General features: G+C 43.7%; 1 protein-coding gene across 1 annotated transcript in view; it reads left to right on the forward strand.

Annotated features, from left to right (window-relative positions):
* The window catches only part of ARFGEF3 (ARFGEF family member 3), a 182910-nt gene that overhangs the window by 52480 nt on the left and 108992 nt on the right, over positions 1–21438 (forward strand). The window contains exon 5 of the mRNA XM_034670783.1: positions 10747–10815. Coding sequence (XP_034526674.1) covers positions 10747–10815 — 69 coding nt within the window. The remainder of the gene's footprint in view (positions 1–10746; positions 10816–21438) is intronic.

The raw sequence follows: 21438 nt of genomic DNA on the forward strand, positions 1-21438 counted from the left end.
GATGCATACCTCCTCGAGTTATTGTGTCTTAAACGAGTTAATATGAAAGAAGTGCTTACAACAATGCAGAGCAGGGGGTTGCTGTTAGCTTTCGTTTTTGTTGCAGTTATTAGAAAAGAATATGTGTAGCATAATAATAAAATGAATACCTCTAAACTCATTCAAATTATGAACCAAAACATTAGAAATACCTTTGCTTTAAGAGTTTCTTCTTCCTATCTCTTTTCTTCCTCCATAGCCCTGCCCTTTATACAACCTATAATGGTAATTTTCTTCTGTAGTAATGGAAGAGTGTGTATTTCATCGTTTATTTCTGATTCTTAAAAAAGGCTTCATCACATTTACTATTGTTGAATTGTAGTTTAAAAGAAGAATTCTGTAAATTCTGATTTATCAGTTGTCCAGCGAGGTATATTTAGGGTCCTAAGCATTAGCTATGATTCCACAGTCTACAGAAAACACCCCACCATATGCCAATAAATTTCTGTTACATCCTACTAGCCAGAATTCATATGATTCGGATATTCTAGAAGAGCTTTATAATTATTAAATGTTTAACCTATAGAGAATCCAGTTGGCTTTAGCCATTTAAAAACTATCTTGAGGAACTTGGTCATGTCTATAAGCATTAATTATAAAATTATCAAAAGCCTCATGTGTATATGAGCAGAGACTATTTGAGATGAGATGCCCATTATGGGGAAAGCTTTGAGAAGGAAAGAGAGAAGGAAGAAGTAAAGATGTTATCTGGGACATACTGATGAAATTTACTTCTTAAAACATCGGCTGTGAGAGTAGATCAAAGTAAGTTTGCTACAGACTAGCCTAGAAAAAGACAATTCCTTGAACTTTTCAATTTGTTTTCTTTTAGACTTATTTTCATTGGTTTGTTTAGTGAATGTATTTTTGTTACCAGCAATATATAAAACTTGGTAGGATTAAAAGCAATACATTCAAAGGCGAGTGTTCATAATCTAATAGGAGAGAGATAATGATGTATGTTGTCGCAGAAGTGGAGTTGGAAAATTTTAGAAGGAGGAACCACATTGAGCTGGGTAGATCAGCATTTCAAGGAGGGGATACTATTTGAGTTGGAGTTTGAAAGGTGTCTGGAATTCAGACAATTATATTGGGAGGGTGGGCATTCTTGGTAGAGAAAAGACCCGTGGATGGGAAAGCATGGGCTGTACACTGGGATTACTGAAGGCGGGTGAGCCATGAGGCTGGAGGGGAGACTGGAGGAGATTCTCTAGGGCCTGGTCAGAAGAAGCAGGAAAGGGACTCTTCCAGAGCTGGGTGTTAGACGCTGAAGGTGCAGGGGAAGAAGGAAGGGTTTTGCAGGATGCTCTGGAATCAGCAGGGCTGAGTTAGAGGCACTGGTGGACCAGCTTATTGTATGAGCCTAAGCGAGAAGTCCTGGGGATATGCATCAGATTGGTGGCAATGGGAAGGGTCCTGTGCAACTCTGTGCAGACAGGTGCACCCACCTGCACCGAGCTGATCTGCAGGGAGAGAAGCAGGAGCAGGGGTGCCTGGCCGCAGACCAGGTGGCAAGTAGGCAGGGAAGGAAAACCCAAGGTGATTACAGGACGAGGAGCCAGAGTTTCTGACTGAATGGTGGATTTTAAGCGGCCAATTTAAGAGAGAGAGAGTGAGTTCACATTGTCAGATATGAAAGAATTGGAATATTTTTAAAGGATAATTTAAAGAAATACAAGTAGCTTAGCACTTGAGGCTTTCCAAAATGGAAGAAAGTTCACTGTAAATCCCATAAGCATGACTGATTTTTGTATATTTGTTTCTGATCATATCTATTTATATGTTCACAGTTATAGGATTTTATTTCTTTTCACTTTAGATTATAAACATTTCCCACGTGGCTATATTTATTCCTTCTAGTATAATTTTAATGGTTGTATAATTAGGAATTTTAGAGGTGGGGGAAGTGTTAGCTGTTTACCATATTAGAGACTTACTGCGGTTGAGGTGATTTTCATGGAATTGTGTATATTCATTGGTGATGTTGAGAAGTTGAACCTTAGGGATGGAAACTTGGAAAAAATATTGGCTCCAATGATAGATCTGTGAGGCTCTAGTTAGAAGAGTTACGAGAGCTTGCCAACGGAGAGAGTTTGGAGGGAAGAATAAGAACGGTTTATTTATTTGTTCAAGATGCATTAGCCAAGTTCATTATAATTTAATATTTACAAAATTTTTTTACAGATATCATTGGTACAGTATTTCCTAGAATTAGGTGTTAAAGGCATATTAATAAATATGAATGACTATCAGACTTACTACTAGTGGCAACAAATCAAGGCCAGAAAAGACACGACCATATGCCAGTGAATAATTAGAAATGTTTTCCAAACTGGGTACTCAGGAACGCTAGCAAAATACTCTATGGACTAAAAAAAATCTCTCAGAATAGCCATTTACCAGAATGTGGGCACGCTGAACCAGAAAGTGATTTCTCAAATTATCTGTCACCTCAGCCTACGATAAGTCAGTTTAAGTCCTAAGGGGTAGAGGCTTCATGTGATACAATAATTTCATTTATTTTCTTCGAATCAAAATAAAGACTGGGGTTGTAGCTCAACTACCTCTTGTTACCTTCAGTCCGGGGTCTCTGAAGCATAGTGAAGGATCAACGGGTCATCCCAGATGCCCTCTGAAAGTCCTGGATTCTAGCTCCGAGGCTTTTGGAAACAGACTAATGCTGTAGGGGTTCTCCGCTATATTCACAGGGCGTGTGGGGGTGGTGTAAGTGATCTAAAATGGTGGTTCTCAACTGGGGATAAGTTTGTTCCCCAGAGAACATTTGGCGATGTCTGGACACATTTTCGGTTGTCACAATTGGAACTGCCACTGTCTCCTGGGGAGGAGAGGCCAGGGATGCTACGTCCTACAATGCTAAACATCTTACGAAGCACAGGACTGCCCCCCACAAAGTTATTTGACCCAAAATGTCCACAGTATTGGGGTTGAGAAACTTGGATCAAAATAAGAAAAAAAATGCTTATTTTGGGCCACCACATTTTAAATTTAGATAAGAAAATGTGCCCTGCCGTTCTGTATGTAGTTTGTGACTACCCCCATCCCACTCTGAAGATAACACGTTCTGCCGTCTCCAGAAGACGGAGTCTGCTTTGTTGCTCGTGCGTGGACACTGAGGGAGTCTGTTTCTAGTTCATGGCCAAGGTATTCTGTCAGCAGTCCACACCCTGTAAGGCTGCATGGGCAGAGGTGGGGCATGCCCTGCACTGAATGGAAAGACATTTGGTGGCTCAGAATTCCCATGCTCAATGCTGAAGTTCCCATCCTTGTTTTTGCCGTATTTGACAGAGCTAAAAAAAACAAAAACAAAAAAACAAAACAAAACAAAAAAAAACAACGGGATTGTTTCTAAAGAGAAAGAACTATAAATCACTTTTAGTTTTATGAAGCTTCATGCCAAGATAGAGGAAAGTCCAGAAGGAAATGTGCATTAAGGAACAAAGTTAGATTTTCAGCCAGAACCAGAGCTGGGGTTTGAAATGCACTTGGCATTAGGAGTCTGAAGAGAGTCTGCTCCTCTCCATGCACCAGGAAAGGCAAGGCCTTCTGTGGGCTGTACTCAAGGTTTTAGTTACTTTTTTGAGCTCTAGTGGATTTTGTTTGGTTTGATTTATAAATAACATCTGGTATTTGGCAAAATGAAACTACAGTCACCTCAAGATGCACTCATATGTAAATTAAGATGATTTTAAGAGTTGAAGAAAGAGGAACAGAAGAACTCCTTATTCATTCAATATGCCCCTGTGTCCTCAGTGTGCCTTGACTCCCCCGAACCAGCTCACTTTTTGAGGGAACCTGTGTCATCTTCCCTAGGATTAATTTATTGTGTGTGTTACAGCGTGTTAGTTTAAAGATCCATGAAAAGACGAAAGCAGCATTACAGCTAGTATGTTATGAGTTAGACCCTGAGAGCCTTTCCCAGTGTGTTTTCCCAGTCACAGTACCCATCACGATTTATTGCAACCCCTTATTTTATGGTGGTCTTCAACACCAGGTGTTAGCTCTGCAAGATCAGGGTGTCTTTTTGGTTCAGTACTATATGCCCAACAGCAGCACTAGATTGGAACCCTAGTAACCACCCATAAATATTTGTTGAATACTTGAATGGGAGCCTGAGTAATGCAGCACACGGTTAGACGTAAAGCAGGCATGCGGTCGCTCTCCATTAAGGTCTCGAATCACTTCTTCACTCCAGTATTTGCAGAAATGGTCCTGGGGAGGACTCATTCTGAATCCTAAATCTTAGGCAAGTTACTATTTACTGTGTTGAGTGTAAAAGGTAGGATCTCAGTGGAGCATAGCGGGAGATCTCGGAAAGGAGACGTGTTCCATGTGCCCTCTGGTTAGTGGAGATGATTTTCTCCCTGTCCAGAGTGAGGTCCTGCCAGGTGGCTGGACATCCTCAAAGGAGGCTTACAAAATTCTGATCACCCTAACCAAGTCATCAGAAACTCTAAGATTCTTACCTTATGTGGTTGCAAAATCTGCCGTTAGCCAATCATATCAACCTGATTCCGGCATTCAGATTCCCAGGATAATTTTCTTCTGTATGACTGGGCTGTTTTAACACGTCGTCTACACATTTTACAACAACCAGGCACGAAGGTGCACAGTCTCACTGAAACTCTGTGAGGGTCGTCACTTGTGGACAGCATATAGGAGGGGGTGAGCATGGGCCAGGACCCCACACCTCCCAGGGCCTGGCAAGGTGCCATAACCATGGTGCGCATCCAAAAGTCAGACTTCACTCCTAAGAAGCTTATAAATCTAATGAGGCATAGAGAGGGCACGCGGGTTTAAGTGATATGTCTAAGCTGCTCCAAAGAAATGCTAGAGAATAGGCTGTTTGCACTTCCTGCCCATTCTGATGGTCACATCTGTAAGAGTAATATATTATGCATTTTAAACAAAGCATATCACTGTTCTCTGAAATGTATTACTATATGAATATCTAAATATAAAGCTTTGTTAAAAATACGGGAATGGGGGCAATAGGAGAGCTATCACTGCGATCCACTTGAGTGGTGTTCTCTCCCTGCTGGTGGGGAGAAGAGCGGTGCGATGATACGAGGTTTCACGTATGGGTGACTGTTGCCTAGTGTGGGAATTCCCTGCATCCCTTCACCAAATGCAGCCCAGTCAATTCATTGTCACTGGAGTGACTGGGATCCGTCTTTTCTTCCTCTGCATCTTAAGTGTCTGCTTTTATCACTTTGATTTACAGCTTGCCTCAGCACCTCTATTTTTAGTTGTGACTTATTGGCCCGACCAGCCTAAGACAGTACATGTAAAACACCTAACATTGGGCAGTTAAACTGACGTGCGGCAAGGTTCCAGCCACGTCCCTAGCACGATCTCTAGCCTCTCCCTGCATGTGGCCATGCCTTTACTCGTGACGTTTCCTTTGCTTAGTATGCTTTCCCTCCCTGTTCTCTCCTGCATCAGTGCTTTGCCCATAAGTCTTCTCATCTGCTAAGTCTCTCTCCTCCAAGTTACAATGTCTGCTAGCCTTTAAAATCGTCCTGGCCCTCACGACTGCAACGGCGCTGACCGCCGCCAGCCCTGAGGTGCAATGCACCCGTGTTAGTTCTCCAGATGAGCTTTCTCGATGTCAAGGATGGTGCTTGCTTTGTATATCTGTGGCTCCACAGCGGTTAGACTCTGAGTGAAAAATGACTTGAACTGACGTGACGCTTGAAAGGAAGACCGTCAAGGAAGGAGAAAGTAGAGCCGCGTCAGAATGACCTGGACTTTGGGCAGTAGGAATCCGGGGCGGTGATAAGTAGTAGAATGCAGATCCCACAACCGATTTATGCTTTTGAACGTGGATAATCTGATGGATTTTTTTTTGAACTTAAAATGTACCTAATTATTTATGTTAGAATGGCCATGATGAGTTACATCGAGTGGAGACTAGTTTAACCTCTGTGAGAAGACAGCCCTGGATATGCACCGATGTACGCTATTGTTTTAAACCATCATTTAGTGTATTCATTCCTCTGAATACCCTCATGGGGGGGTGGGACTTCTATAGATAAGGGGATAGAGGACGTCATCACACAGCAATTGGGCGCTGAATCACATGCCACGGTCGTGTGACTAAGACAGTAGTGTTTTAGCTCTGACATCACAGCACCTGCTCTGTCATGATACAGTCACACGGCCGGGTCTGCCTGATGGAGAAACCCCAAGCACGGCCATGAGAAGCCCTTGGCAGGGGAAGCCCTCATCCCGGGTGTTCGTGGTCAGAAGAGCACACCTGTGATCTCACGCTCATCATTATCTGTCCACATCTGTCCCCCTCTGTTCCTGATGTGACCACGTTTTCCAGACTCTTTCATTTGTGCCTGATTCTTAGAGTAAATCAGCTTCACTTTCTCCTTCCTGGTACAATCTTTTTTTATCCAAGTTTTCCCATACATATTTTATTTTTAAAGGATTTTATTTATTTGAGAGAGCATGTGCCCACAAGTTGGGGGTAGGGCAGAGGGAGGGGGAGAAACGGACTCTCCACTGAGAGCAGAGCCCAACGCAGGATTCAGTCCCAGGACCCTGAGATCATGACCTGAGCTGAAGTTAGACGCTTAACCGACTGAGCCACCCAGACGTCCCAAAGATTCTACACATATTTTAAATTGAAGGGCTGCTTCTTTTTCACAGTAGCTGTTTGATTATTGTTTTTTAATGGTTGGGATTTTTCTTTTTTTTTTTTTTTTAAAGATTTTATTTATTTATTCAACAGAGATAGAGACAGCCAGCGAGAGAGGGAACACAAGCAGGGGGAGTGGGAGAGGAAGAAGCAGGCTCATAGCAGAAGAGCCTGATGTGGGGCTCGATCCCATAACGCCGGGATCACGCCCTGAGCCGAAGGCAGACGCTTAACCGCTGTGCCACCCAGGCGCCCCTGGTTGGGATTTTTCTTATTCTTTGCAATGATTCTTTCCATTTCGTGGAAGACTTTGTGCATCATTTTGTCGTTCGTTTATGGAGGCCATGACAGCAAGCTGGATTGCCAGACGCTGCCAGTCACTCAAGTTCCTGCTGTTCAGTGATGGTGTACTCAGTAAGCTTTAATGACCCTGTGAAGGGTGTATTTTTAATGGAATTGCCCTCAGGGTTTAGTTGCTCCTGTTTTCCTGGAGGCCCGTGTGCTCAGAATGTGAACCTGAACTTTCTGCCCTCTCCTGATGCAATGGAAGTCAGATGCTTCAAATTCATTTGCTGTCCCCTAAATTGCCTACACACAATCTTTGTTTTAATCCAGTGAATTAATGCTTGCTAGGCATTGGGCACATCAACCATTTCTACACTGCTTGTTTTTGGTAAGTCATTTCTATCTACTGAACCATCCTTGCTGGACACTGTGCTCTTTATACAAACTGTGTGAGTCATAGGGGCCCATGAGCACTGTCCTCCCTATATTTATTTATTTATTTTTATTATTTTTTTAATAATTTTTTTGTTATCTTAGTCACCATACAGTACATAGTTTTTGATGGAGTGTTCCATGATTCATTACTTGCGTATAACACCCAGTGCTCCATGCAATACGTGCCCTCCTTAATACCCATCACTGGTCTATCCCAGTCCTCCACCCCCACCCCAAAGCCCTCAGTTTGTTTCCCAGAGTCCACAGTCTCTCATAGTTCATTCCCCCTTCTGTTTACCGCCCCTTCATTCTTCCCTTCCTTCTCCTACCGATCTCCCTGTCCTCCCTGTGTTTAAAACCTGCTATGCTCCCAACACAAGAAACTTGACCTGAGCTTAAGAAGCTAGCTTCCCTTTCATTATTTTTGGTTGTTCTTAGTTTCTGCAAATAGCTCCATGAGTCTTTGGATATTGGTGGCCAGATGTTAGGTGTGGAGAACCTGTTTTCAAAGATCATTTGAACTCTATCAGCATTGGCTGGGTGCAGGGATCCTCAGCTTCCTTCAGACTGTTGCTGGGAGGCCTCGTTCTACGTTTACTGGCTTCCCTGTGACAGAGGGTGTCGACCCTCCTCTGTTCCCCAGAAAACCTTGATTGCCAACCACCAACTCAGTGCCCTTGATGAAGATGTCCGCATTTGGTACTGCTCCTATTTCCTCCGGCCCCTTCTGCCAGGAAGGCTCTCTTGTTCACAGAAAACTGGTTTGGTTTTTGAAAACTTTTTTCCAGAGCCACTCTTGTGCACCTTGTATGAATGTACAGAGTAATGGAAGGCGGAAAGCCTTCCATTACCAGTCTTATAAGTAACGTTAATAATTAACTAGTTTAGACAAACATTTGCCATTATTTTCATATTGTGAAGTATTGCCAGTTGCCAGACTTTATTGTAAATACTCAAAAAAACCAAGAGCCCGATGGGGTTTGTAGACCACCATCTCCATAGACCACCATCTCCACCAATCTGTTGTAACCTCCCAGCTGCCTGCCAGGAATCACAGTGGGGTTGGGGGGGGCGGGGAATTCAAGAAACGGAAGCTGTCTAAAGTAGCAAAAAATCAAAGTAAGAAAGCACCATGTGAGAAAGCCTTGAGGGTCTTTCAGATGCCCAGTGGATGTAGTAGTCTAATAGGAAGATTATAAGTAAGTAAATAAGTCTGTTGTTTATGAGACTGGCGCATGCTCTGAAGTCGTGAAACAAAGGGATGTGACAAGCCAGATAGAGAGGGTGGTTGTCAGAGAAGACCACATTGCCTCTCTGAGAGGGTTACCTTTAAGTTGAGACCTAAAAGAAGCCAATCAAATGAGCCACATGAGGAACAAATGCAGGAAGATCCAAGGACAGGAGGGTTTCAGGCAAAGGTACCACCAAGTACAGAGGCATTAGAAGACATGGCCTCCCCCCAAGTCCAGTTAGGTCCTGGTGACACTGCTGTCTCTCCTCAGCTTTCATCACTTCTTTTTTTTTTTTTTTTAAAGATTTTTATTTATTTATTTGACAGAGACAGAGACAGCCAGCGAGAGAGGGAACACAAGCAGGGGGAGTGGGAGAGGAAGAAGCAGGCTCATAGCAGAAGAGCCTGATGTGGGGCTCGATCCCATAACGCCGGGATCACGCCCTGAGCCAAAGGCAGACGCTTAACCGCTGTGCCACCCAGGCGCCCCAGCTTTCATCACTTCTTGTCGACCAAGCCCCAACCCCCAAAGATAGTCATTAAACAAAAGAAAGCCTTTTCCCATAAGGACTTAGGGCAGCTGTTCCCACAGTCTCTGTCAGCCTGCTTGGCGTGGAACGATTTTTATCTGGAGTTGACTCTTGAGTGTCAGGCACCTTTAAAGATCAAAAGACTGAGGAACAGACCCGCAATGAATTTATCTCAGCTTGTGACTAAAATTGGCAAAAATCCCCTTTTCCTTCTTTAATCACATACATATTTGCTCTCTCCAAAGGAGCAGCTGTTCCTAGGGTGGCCTGGCCGGTAACAGAGGCTGAGGGATTAGGAGAGATTCCTCATCCCATCTGGCAATTAGACTTTTGCTGTGCTTGTGCATATCTTGAATTAGGTAAATTTGCTAGGCTTCAGCGTTGTCATGAATTGGGCAGAACCAGATGAGAAGCCTCCTCAGGCAGCCCCCACTGACAGGCCAAGCTGCTGGCGGGACTCGGGTGTTGGGTTCGAGATCAAGGAGCAGACACCAGCACTGTTACATCTCAGACTAGCAGGGAGAAGAGTCGCAGTGTCAGAAGTCAAAGCCCGGGACAGGGAGAGTCACGCCTCTTATCTACAAAATTAGAAACAATTTTTAAAATGCCTCTACAAGTACAAAGTGAAATTTTTCGTGGTCGTTAAAGATCTTGCAAATGTCACCAACTCATTGTCTGTCTTGGAGTATAAGGGTCGCCTGAGACGAATAAATAAGAAAACGCTGGGCAGCATCTAGGGGGAAGTTATAGGAGGGAAGAGGTAGGTACCTATTAAAGAATTTCTAATCCCTTGGGGATTTGGGTAGGGGACAGGAACAGAAAGAACCAATGACGCCTGGGTCTAGGAAGAGGACCGGACTGGTTGCACGGTGGTTCAAGGCATGGAGTCAGATTACTTGGGCTCAAATCTCAGCTGTACAGCTTGTTAATTGTGTGGTCTTAGGTGGCTTCTTTAATCTTTCTGGGCATCAGTTTCCTTATCAGAGAAATAAGGACAATAATCATCACATTTATTACAAGTATCAACCTAAATAATTCACAAAGCGTGTGTAGCACTGAGCCTGTTATCATCGGACGGACCTCCTAGAGCTGCTGAGGAATGTTCTTTCTGGCCAGATTTGCAGTGGCCCTTCCCTGGGGAGGGGGGTAGCTCCCTGTACTTATTACAGTATTAGTCTCTGTTTTATTGGACAAAGTGTGGCCACTCATTAGAGAGCAGTGATGGGAAGAAACGTTAGACAAAGCAAAGAGCAGGGGTGCCTGGGTGGCTCAGTTGGTTAGGCATCTACCTCCCGCTCGGGTCATGATCCCAGACTCCGCATCGGGCTCCCTGCTCTGCGAGGAGTCTGCTTCCTCCTCTCCCTCTGCCTGCCACTCCTCTTGCTTGTGCTCACTCTCTTTGTCAGATAAATAAATAAAATCTTTAAAAAATAGAGCAAAGAGCGAAGGAGTCATAAAGACAGAGCTGCACAAATGATATGTGAAACTGTATTGCCGTTTATTTCTAAATTTTTAACCCCTTCTCTCTCCCTTCCTCCATCATCTCCTGGTGGCTACAGGTTTTACTCTGCATAACCTATACCCCCACATTTGACCTGAACGGGAGCGCAGTGCTGAAGATCGCAGAGGTGAGTGCCCACTCCTCCCCAGCGCGCATGTGCTCTGCCCCTTTGCTGCCTGCTCACAGCTGCCTCCCCACCCCCACCCCCACCCCACCCCCGGGCTGGGGGGAGTCCCGGGTGGAGCCGAGGCCCAGCGGTGGGGTGGGTCCTTCTCTGATCATTAGCCTGGGGAGTGTCCATTAAGGATTTGATCTGTAGGAAGCAGGCTGTGGGCTCCATCATCCCCCGTCATAATGCTCTGCATGCTTTGGTTTCCTTCGTTTAAGGTTTTAAAATGGAAATAACAGTACTGGTTCTCCCAAAGCTGCTACACCTAGGTGCTCTGCCTCGTTTTGCTTTCTGAGTCTATTTTTCTTAAGAATAATTGAAAAGCATTTGATTTTAAAAAGTGCTTTTAAGAAACCAGGTATGAGAGTGAGAGAGATGTTTACTGATGAAAGTCCAGGCCCGTCTCCCAAAGCCCGATGAACACATTTTGTAGCTATCGCTGGAAAGCCTTCTCTTTCCCATCTGTGTTGCAGGCTAGGGAACTGTGCACCTTCCAGCACTCCCAAGAGTATGTCCAACAGAATTCTGGGCTTCTCCAGTGCCTGGCTAATGCCTCTGGCTTTTGGAAGCGTCAGCATTCCAAAGCTATACTTTAATACGCTTAGAATCATTTTCCTTCCATTTCTTGAAAAGAGTATCTTCAGGATTCATGTGTTGTGACAGGAGTACATGTGCAGACCTCAAAGAGGCAATGATATTCTGAATTCTGAAATTAGGAAGAAAAAGAAAGCTTACCTGTCAGAGCTCATGGGTAGGTTTTACAGGAATGATCACCATTTCTTGGGTATACCAGGTAGATACTTAGCACCTTGGATGTGTTTTCTTTTCTTCTTTTTCTCATTGTTGAGATATAATAGACAAAAATTCTATATATTTTAAGTCTATGACTCGATGTTTTGGTATACATACACTTTGTGAAATAACTACCACAATGAAATGGATTAAAATATCCATCAACTCACATAGTTCAGCTTGTCATGAGTAGTATTTCTGTTGGCCTCTGCATGTGCCTTTTATGGAATTGTATGGCACTAAAGAGTGAAGATTAAGAGAAAATTATTTTTGAGCACGTTGAACATTTTTATATGTCTATCAAAAGAACAAGAAGCAATTAGCTGACCTCTATCTACAATATAAATTCCCAAAGGTGTATTTATATAGGTAGAAAGATCACTTTTCTTTAACCTATTTATGTTTTACTCCATATATGTAAAGAAATAGAATGTCTATCAGTAATTTTTTTCAATCGATTTTTAAGGGACACCTGTGAGTGTTCTTATTATTTGCAGGTTCCCTTTTTTGTTGTATGTGTGATGAGAACACTCAACACGAAATCTACTCAACATATTTCTAAGTGTACAATGCGGTATGGTTACCTACAGGCGCGATGTTGTTCAGATGTCTAGAACTTACTCATCTTGTGTAACTGAAACTTTAGACCCACTGAAGAGTAACTCCCTAATCCCCCCCCCCCCCCCCCGCAGTTACCAGCCTACTCTCTGGATGAAGTGGACTACTGTAGGTATCCCATGTCAGTTTGCTTTCAAAGTGATAAACGTAGTTTCTGATTAGATCAAGAAAAGATACTGGCATCTAGGTGGCCTGTTAGCCCTTTGCCATGTGAAGGGCGGGAAGGGAAATGCTGTTCCTGCCTTGTGTCCGCCCCCCCCTGTCCCGCTGATGGAGCTTGGGGAGGGGGCACAGGTTGTCGCAGGACCTTCAAGTGGGGAGGAGGGCTACCAGGGGTTCCCAAGCTGCTTCCAGAGGAGGAGGAGGACAGGAACCAGTTTTTGAATCAGAATCTGAAAGATTCAAGATGTCACGCCTGACCAGTAGACACACACGGCCATGAACTACCCAAGTTAAGGCTGTTTACAGAGGGTATCTAGAAACCAGAGTAGAGACTCAACAGGCCTTTCCAGATAGAATAAAATATCAAAACACAGCAGTCTCTGCCAAAACCTATAAAGGAAAAACAAAGCTTTTTTTGTTTTTTTGAAAAAAAAAACAAAAACAAAAAAACTCAGCCCCTAAGCAATACAGAGATAAAGGCATTCCAGCTTCGCCTCTGGAGAAGCCAGGCTCTGGAGGAGCACTGTTTGGATGTAAATCCCTGCTCTGCCACTTCCCACCCACCTGTGGTGTTGCCTTGGCTGCCTCCCTGCCTGTTGGCGGTGTGGCTGTGCCACTCTCCAAGGGAGAGAGAAGCCACGTCGGACGCTGTTGGTGCAGCTCCGGCCTCGCAGTAAGTTCACGCTGCTGCCGTGGGGACTGATGACGTGTCCACGTTAGACTGGACAAGGCTGATCTGGCCGGAACCCTGAAAGGATGCGGCATCGATCGGGCCGGCTCCCTGTGACAACAGTAACTAGTCCACTGGCTCTCCGTGTCCCGCTCTGGTCTCTGCGATCCCGTAGTTGGGGACGAGTCCCTAGCATGACAGCAGCGTGAAGTTGGTGAAGGCGTGGTCTGACCATCACGGAAATGTGTGTTGCTCCCCGTGCTAGCGTGGACATTCGAGTTTGTGGTACAGGCTTGAGACTGCATTCCCTCGAACTGGGAAGGACTTGGTGAAGAGCTTGAAAATAAAACTGCCATCCTCTATCGGCAGTGGGGGTCTTCCGTTAGTGTTCTAGAGGCCCCCAGAGGATGTTCTCGGCTCTGCGTCCCCTGCAGGCCCACAGGCAGGCCCTTCCACCACCCTGTTCACAGCGGGACATGGTTAGGCTGCCAGGTGTCGCATGCCTGCCTCGATCCGCCACTCTGCTCTGATCACTGGACAGAGCGGGGCTATGGAGACAGCCGTGAGAGTCACTGTTTCAAAGTGCTTTTGACAAACGGCAGCATGCAGAATTGCTCCTCTGTGCTAGTGTAGCCCTGGCATGGATCTCAGCTTCAAGGGAGTCAGAGTCCCGCTCTTGTGTCTGGCTGGTCCATGGGAAGGGCATTTCTGCGGGAAGCCAGTCTGCCGAGAGAGGCAGAGGGATCCCGAGCGTGATGAGCCCACAGAAGCCGGGGCCAGAGCTGCAGTCTCTCGAGCTGCCCTGATCACAGAGCCAACAGCAGACACACCCTGGAGAGTACTCCTCCTGCTGTGAAGAACAGTGGACATTCATCCATCAGGCCTGGCTACCACCTGGCATATTTCTACTAGACAGCTGGGTTAGTTCTGGGTCCTCTGTGGCCACTCTCTCACAAAGCTGGTAATTCTGGGGAGGCATGAAAACATATCATATCGCTGGTTATGGCGAGAGATGACTCCATAAGCTCAAAGGCAGTGTTCTATAGCTGTCCCTAATGTTCATTTAGCACTTAGGCTGGGCCAGCCGCGGTTCTAAAAGTTTACCTATAGCAAACATACAATCCACACAGCAATACTGTGAAGCAGGAAATATTATTATCCATCTTTGACAGCTAGAGAGAGGTGCACCGGCGTCTCAAAGGCCAGACAGCTGGGAAGTGGTGGAACTGGGGTGCGAGACCAGCGGGTCTGACTGAAGTTCTGTTCTTCACCCCGTGTAGCATGCATGGCCACCAGCTTGGTTGTGGAAGGCCCACCCCTTGGGGGCCCTTATGATGTCCTCTGTAAATGGTGGAACCCTCAAGGAGGCTACCCGCCCCCCCTGATCCCAAACCGTGCTCAGGCATGAATACCGTGCAGACACAGTGTTGGAGTTAATCTAACCTTGCCTTTTATCTTGAAAATATGTCTTTTGATTAAGTGAATAGTATGCATCAGTTGACTAACAGTGAAAAATCGGAACAAGGGACAGGCTTACAAAAGGTTGCTTAGGTTCCTATATAAGGTTGGCTGCTTGCAGTAGTTGCTTGACTAAATTTTGACTTTTCCTCTTTACACTCCTGAAACTCCCCGTTCTGCATGGGAGACTTACAGCCCCAAACTCTGGAGGCCGTCCTTCTACATTGGTGGTTCTCATCAAAGGGCTGCACATTAGAATCACCTGGGAAGTGTTAGTAAAAATCAGATGCATAAAGTTGCCCCAGAAATTCTCATTTGTTCGGTCCTGGGGAGACCTGCACATACACATTTTGTAAAAGGTCCCCGGTGGTTCTTCTGTGGAAGTCAGGTTGAGAACAGCTGCTCTGACGGCGACTCTTCTCTCCCACCAGCCTTTCCTGTAAAACCTCAGAGTGTGGTCCACCGCCCAGATGGATCAGCAGCCCTGGGAGCTTGCTAGGAGCGCAGGACCTCAGGCCCCACCCCAGACTCATGAGTAAGAATCTGCTTTCTAGTTAGAGCCCCCTTGTGATTCATGCGCCTACTCAAGTCTGAGAAGCAGTGCCACATGTGAATATCAGTATAATCTCATTTTAAATTATCTAAAACCCCGGTGAGCGGTTTCTCCCCCCAACCAAGTATGGACTCCTACCAGCAGCAGCATCCCCTCGAAGGTGACCCCTCGATAAGTACAAGCTTTTGATTCTCCTGTCCCTCTCGTCCTTCCTCTCCTGCCAGATCACCTCCACACTTTTCCCTTCCCATTTGTCAGTGCTTGATATATATCAAGTGTATTTCTTACACTTTAATGGTCTAATCTGCTATAGAGCTGCCCCACTGTTCCTTCTGAAGGCATGTGTTTTCACCATAAGGCCCACTGTCAGCCTTTAAAAAGGGGGGAATGCCCCCACCCAGCTCTGTAATTATGTAACCTGGCACAGGTTGAGCAGATCTGTTTATATGAAAAGGATTGCAACAATTTATAACCATAAGCATATGGATCCGTAGTTACAAATACTAGATTATGAGATGAATCATATATAGATAATTTAAGAAAGAAAAATAGTAGAACCATCTGAAATCATTGTTTATATTAGCCCCACAAGAGAGGAATAAACATTTTTTTTAAATATTTTATTTATTTATTTGACAGAGATAGAGACAGCCAGCGAGAGAAGGAACACAAGCAGGGGGAGTGGGGGAGGAAGAAGCAGGCTCATAGCAGAGAAGCCTGATGTGGGGCTCGATCCCATAACGCCGGGATCACGCCCTGAGCCGAAGGCAGACGCTTAACCGCTGTGCCACCCAGGTGCCCCGGAATAAACATTTTTCTTACTGGCCTATATATTTCCTTAAATTTGCAAAACAGCTCAGAGCCTTTCAGTTCTCACCAGACAAGTCACTTTAGAAATGATTTTGCATCAACAAAAAGAATTAACTATGTAAGAAAGTTACACCGCCACAAAAAAATAATAGCATTCCGTAGACGTAGGCACAATGATTTTGCAGGTTCTCAAGTGCTTCTCACCTGCTCATTTAGCCTTTGAAAGTCTGCATCTCAGTTTTGAAAGCAGGACATCTCAACCTAAAACCACCGCTTAGCTCCTGGAAGCTATCTTAGTTGTATCTGTACTTTTCATAAAAATAAGTCTATAACTTAATGGGAAAAAATGTTCTATTGTCACTTCTGCTATAGCTTGGGAAACAATTTATAAAAAAACACCTTAAAACCAACCATTTGAAATTCCTGTGGAAATGTTGAGAAAGAATCCAGACATTCTCTTCTTTTTTACCCTGATGCACAGTGACTTTTACTCAAGAACAGTGTTTACCCTGAAACCTGTTGATCAGGAAATGGGGATGTGTACTTAACTATGAAAAATGAGGCCATTTCCCCAAGGCACTGTTGAAATTATAAAGGGATCATTAAGCACTCAAAATGTAAATAAAGCCTTCATTTCTATGTCTAACTTTAACTTGTTTAATTAAACTGTAATAATGAAAGTTTTTCAGATCACAGTTTTTCATGATACAGGAGGAATAAGACATATCATCAAAGTTAGAAATGAGTAATTCTGAAATATGCAATATGTGTTTTCTGTTCAATTTCATGAATGATCAGAAATATAAACTCCCTATGGATACATAATCCTTTCATCATTGGTTGAAAACTAGAGCAAGATTCCTCTTAGTATGATGCCCGGATTAGCAGATCAGCTGTTCAGTTTTCCAAGGGTAGTTGCCTTAATATTGGAAAAAGCTGTGGAAGTAAAAATTGCCAAAGCTTTTGGGTAAAGGAAGAAGAGAAGTCATAGCCAGAAGCTCCATGGAGTGAATTTGAAAATGGTTAATGTTGTTCCATTGGAAAGATTCAGGGTATATTCTCATGTCTGCTCAAGGTTCCTCTGTGGGATTTTTCAAAGTGAGGAAGCCTTGTTTATAAATGTATATTTGCTGGTTTGATCTTATTGACTCATGGGAAACGTCCAGTCTTTGATCCTGTCAAGTTCAAGCAAAGTCTGTCTCAAGACCATTCTTTTTTTTTTTTTTCTTTTTCTTTAAGGTTCTTAGTTTCGGGGTCCTCCCTCTTTCACTCCATCTATCCATCCATCCCTCAATTGCAAAACACTGGTTAATAATAATAACCAGTTAATAATGGTAGCTACTAGCCACTGAACCCCTCGGGTGTGTCAATTAGTTGTATTTTTTTTGTACATCCTCCTCTCATCTTTACCCCAACCAAGACAGATAAAGAATCCCAAGAAAAGTGAAGGTAATTTGCTTCTCCAAGTTTCTACAGCGAGACATTCAAATTGAGACTTTTTACATTTCAAATATGGGCTGTTAACCACTATGATATGTTGCTTCCTCGCTACAGTCAGTCTCAGAAAATGTTAGTAGGATCTTGCCATAATCATACTGGCAACCCGCTGAAATTCTTAGGAGTCTTAGCCACCTTGGATGTTTACCACGGCACTTAGTTACAAAATGGCTGTATGGTGTTTTCACACGTGAAGCGGAAGTGTTGATGAATTTACTTTTTTGGAGACCATAGATTCAAGTGACTGTCAGGTATGTGCCACTTTCTTGGGTATCTTTATGTATCGATACTCAGTTTATCTTTCCCGAGCATTATGCTGGCATTGGATGACCTGGTGTTTACATGTTTATAGTTTGTTTAGTGTCACTTGTTCCCCCAGGGAGTTTAAAACCATTAAGGCTGAAGACCTGCTGCCAAAGATTCCGATCTAGGGGCACCTGGGTGGCACAGCGGTTAAGCGTCTGCCTTCGGCTCAGGGCGTGATCCCAGCGTTGTGGGATCGAGCCCCACATCAGGCTCCTCTGGTATGAGCCTGCTTCTTCCTCTCCCACTCCCCCTGCTTGTGTTCCCTCTCTCGCTGGCTGTCTCTATCTCTGTCAAATAAATAAATAAAATCTTAAAAAAAAAAAAAAACAAAGATTCCGATCTAATGATTCTAGTTGTCAGTAAAGTATTTTTTTTTAATTGGGCTGACTTCTAACTCCTGAATGTTCAATGATACTTTTTTTTTTTTAGTTTAATGTAGTACCATTATTCCTGAGACATACAGCAAATACAATATTCTACAGTTAAGGAGCAGATTAGTCTGTAGATAAAATCCAGAAGAAAAGTACACACGTGACCTGGTCAGTTTTTCTTGGAAGCATCTTGTTTGCTATGTTCTCTCTGAAACTGGGAGGAGTAACCCCACCTTCTGGCAAGAAAACTGGTCAAGGGAGCCCTGACCCAATCAGTTTTTCTTGGAAGCATCTTGTTTGCTATGTTCTGTCTAAAACTGGGAGGAGTAACCCCACCTCCTGGCAAGAAAACTGGTCAAGGGAGCCCTGACTGTTGTCTCAAATTGGCTGAGGCCACTGAAGTAAGGAAATCCTGTTCTAAGGAGCATCTCCACTTTACCTTCTGGAAACCCTTTCTTCCTTCTGGGCCTCCTTACTGACTCTGATTTGACTTCTTTGAAGTGTCTGTTCTTTGGTTCTTTGCTGCTGGATGGGCTTTCAGCAAACGAGTCCTTTTGCAAAGCCTTTCCACACTTCCCTGTAGCGTCTGACGTACACAGCTCCTGATGAACTTACTTGGAGTTAGAAGACCACAGAACAGTGCAGAGATCTGCTCTGCCTCATTTTAGGCTAGTTCATAGGGCAGAGGCTTGAGTTCAATAGACCTTCTGTAGACCAAGGTGCAGGAATTAAAGGGTTGAGGTGTCTTAAGCCATTTTAATATGCCAGCTTAAGCCAAGAAGAATATGGAGGAGGAGGAGGGAAGTCACAATCAGAGGTGTCCACGTATGCTTAAAAATTTCCAAAAGGAAAACCAGCAAGTTCCCCCACCCAGCATAGTGGTCTGACTTACACACGTATTTCTTAGGAAGAATAAATAATTTCAGTTCACTGTGTGTGTGTGTGTGTGTGTGTGTGTATGCGTATGCACGCGCATACATCAGCAGGAACCATTTGCTGAGGTGCCTTCTGTCACATACCCACCTGTTACAGCTGTTTGCCTGGAAACAGCCTGGCCACTGAGTTGTCATCATGATCCAATGTAGAGTTTAGACTTGTAGTAATAGGCAAAATCATCTGTGGTTCTAATGTGATCAACAAGCTTTCATAATCTTTCCTATATAAAAAGACATCTCTTCTGATTTCTTGTAGCTTAGTCTTTGATCTATTTTTTATCACCATAAATTATTTTTCATCTCCATAAAAATTTTCCCATTGAAAACATACTACTAGCTCCTCTGTTTGTGGAACTTGTTAGTATCATGCACTGTTTTAACAAAGCTGTGCCAGGAACCCCGCTCAGATAGGAAAGAGAAGGCAAACGCGCAGTTCAACAAAGTGAAGGTCAATGTATTTTGCAAAGCTAAACAGATTTCTTTTGTGGCGACTACTTTAAAGTTTGTTATCACTTTGGGCAATGTTAAATATCTACTACATTCTATCATGTTGCTCCGTATTAAATAATAATGATTCTGCTCTGGGTTTAACCTCGTACTGTTATTTATCAGTCTTCTTACTTGATGATACTGCTTACTTTTGTTGCCTATGTATGGCTTGCAGACTTGTGTTTTCTTGTTCTTTTTCCTTCTGCTTTTGGCATTTGTTTTGCTTTATTAACTCTGTGGTTTTGCCCTCAGTTGTGTTTCACATGCCATAAAGCTGGACGTCCACAAATGCATGAAATGGTTAGAAGGTCCATTACGAAACTCCTCACTGCCCTGTGTCTTCGTGCGTTCCCTGGCCACCAGGGGCCTGTGGCTTTTCACAAGGTATTTGACGTGGCCCTTTGAGCCTCTGGCAGACATCCAGAACTGGGGCTTTCCAGTGTCAACTCTGCAGTACGAAAGCAAAGGGCACAGGGAGGTAGGAGTGCCATTGGAAATACTACAAGAGGAAATTGATGGGCCTTTTCGCAGAAATTCAGCCTGCCTTTGGACTTAGTATTCTCTTAACTTCCCCGATTCGGTGCGCTCATTTTAGCACAATTCTAAGGTAGAGACAGAAAAACATTTACAAAGTGAAAAAGCATTGGCTTTGAATATAGTGGTCAGGCTTATCATGGAAACCCTCGTTCTAGGCCCTTTCTGGTTTACCAGATTATTATGATTATAGAAAGTATGAGAACTTTTTTTTTTTTTTTTAGGAAAAGTCAAGATAGCTGATAGAGCATTTCTTTCTGTGGACTTAAAGATAGTGATATCATCAGGTATATGGTCATTTTTATATTTTAGAAGGATACCCTTTTATCATAGTAAGTATTTACACATCTAACTTTAGCAGGATGAGCTTCTTAGATTAACCTTTTTTAAAAAAAAAATTAAGTAGACTCCACACCCAGCACAGAGCCCAACTCGGGGCTTGAACTCACAACCCGAGATCAAGACCTGAGCTGAGATCAGTAGCCAGATGCTTAACCGACTGAGGCACCCAGGCGCCCCAGATTAATACCTTTTTTTTTTTTTACAAGCAAAGTAAACATGCAATGAGTCCTCTCCAGTGGTGTACCCCTGGGATTAGCAACTAAACACTAGAAGTGGTGATGTTAAAACTCAAAAGAAATGCATTTGGTATTTAGGAAGGTCTTGCCCATGTATTGTACCGTATGCATTAAATAAACTCCAGTTCCTCATCTGAGCTTTCTTTCATGGGTCAAAATAGCTACTTTTTCATCTTTAACGCTTCTGCAGCTTCAAAATCCCCCTTAAACTGATGTCAGAGCTCAGAGATCTTAAAGATCAACAGCTGCAAAGATTTCTGGGGAGAACGTAGGATTTAAAGAAAACTGTGAAATTTTGAGGCACGAGTAGTCCTGCTGTGCCTAATGATACCATGAGCACTTGTTGCATCGAGGTGAAGCCCCGCACTCATTTGGGCATATTTCCTGGCTTTCTGCATCATTTCGTGACGTGCCAAGTCAACGCCTTCCAGGATTAAGACACCTTTTTTCTGCGTATGGATAATTTGTGCCTTCACGTACATTATAATTCATGATCACGGGAGAAAATGGATTTAAAACTGACATGCCCTTCAATGGTAATTGGAAAAATAAATTATTTTGGAATTTGCTTCTCTTTTTTAGCTAAAAACGAATTAATCTAAGCCAACTTCCAGTTAAATTCATGAGTTTTTAAATGCTCACTTGGATGAGTAAGCATTCACTAGATAAATTTAACCATTGGAAAATATTGACTTTTACATCATTAATTTTACCAAAAAGGTATGACAGTGAGGCCAGACAGAAAGTTCCAGCATAAGCAGTAGGGGCCACAAAGGTTAACACTTAGTATCTCTTCCATCTCACTTCT

Source organism: Ailuropoda melanoleuca, chromosome 10 (genome assembly GCF_002007445.2).
Source record: "Ailuropoda melanoleuca isolate Jingjing chromosome 10, ASM200744v2, whole genome shotgun sequence".
Lineage (NCBI taxonomy): Eukaryota > Metazoa > Chordata > Mammalia > Carnivora > Ursidae > Ailuropoda > Ailuropoda melanoleuca.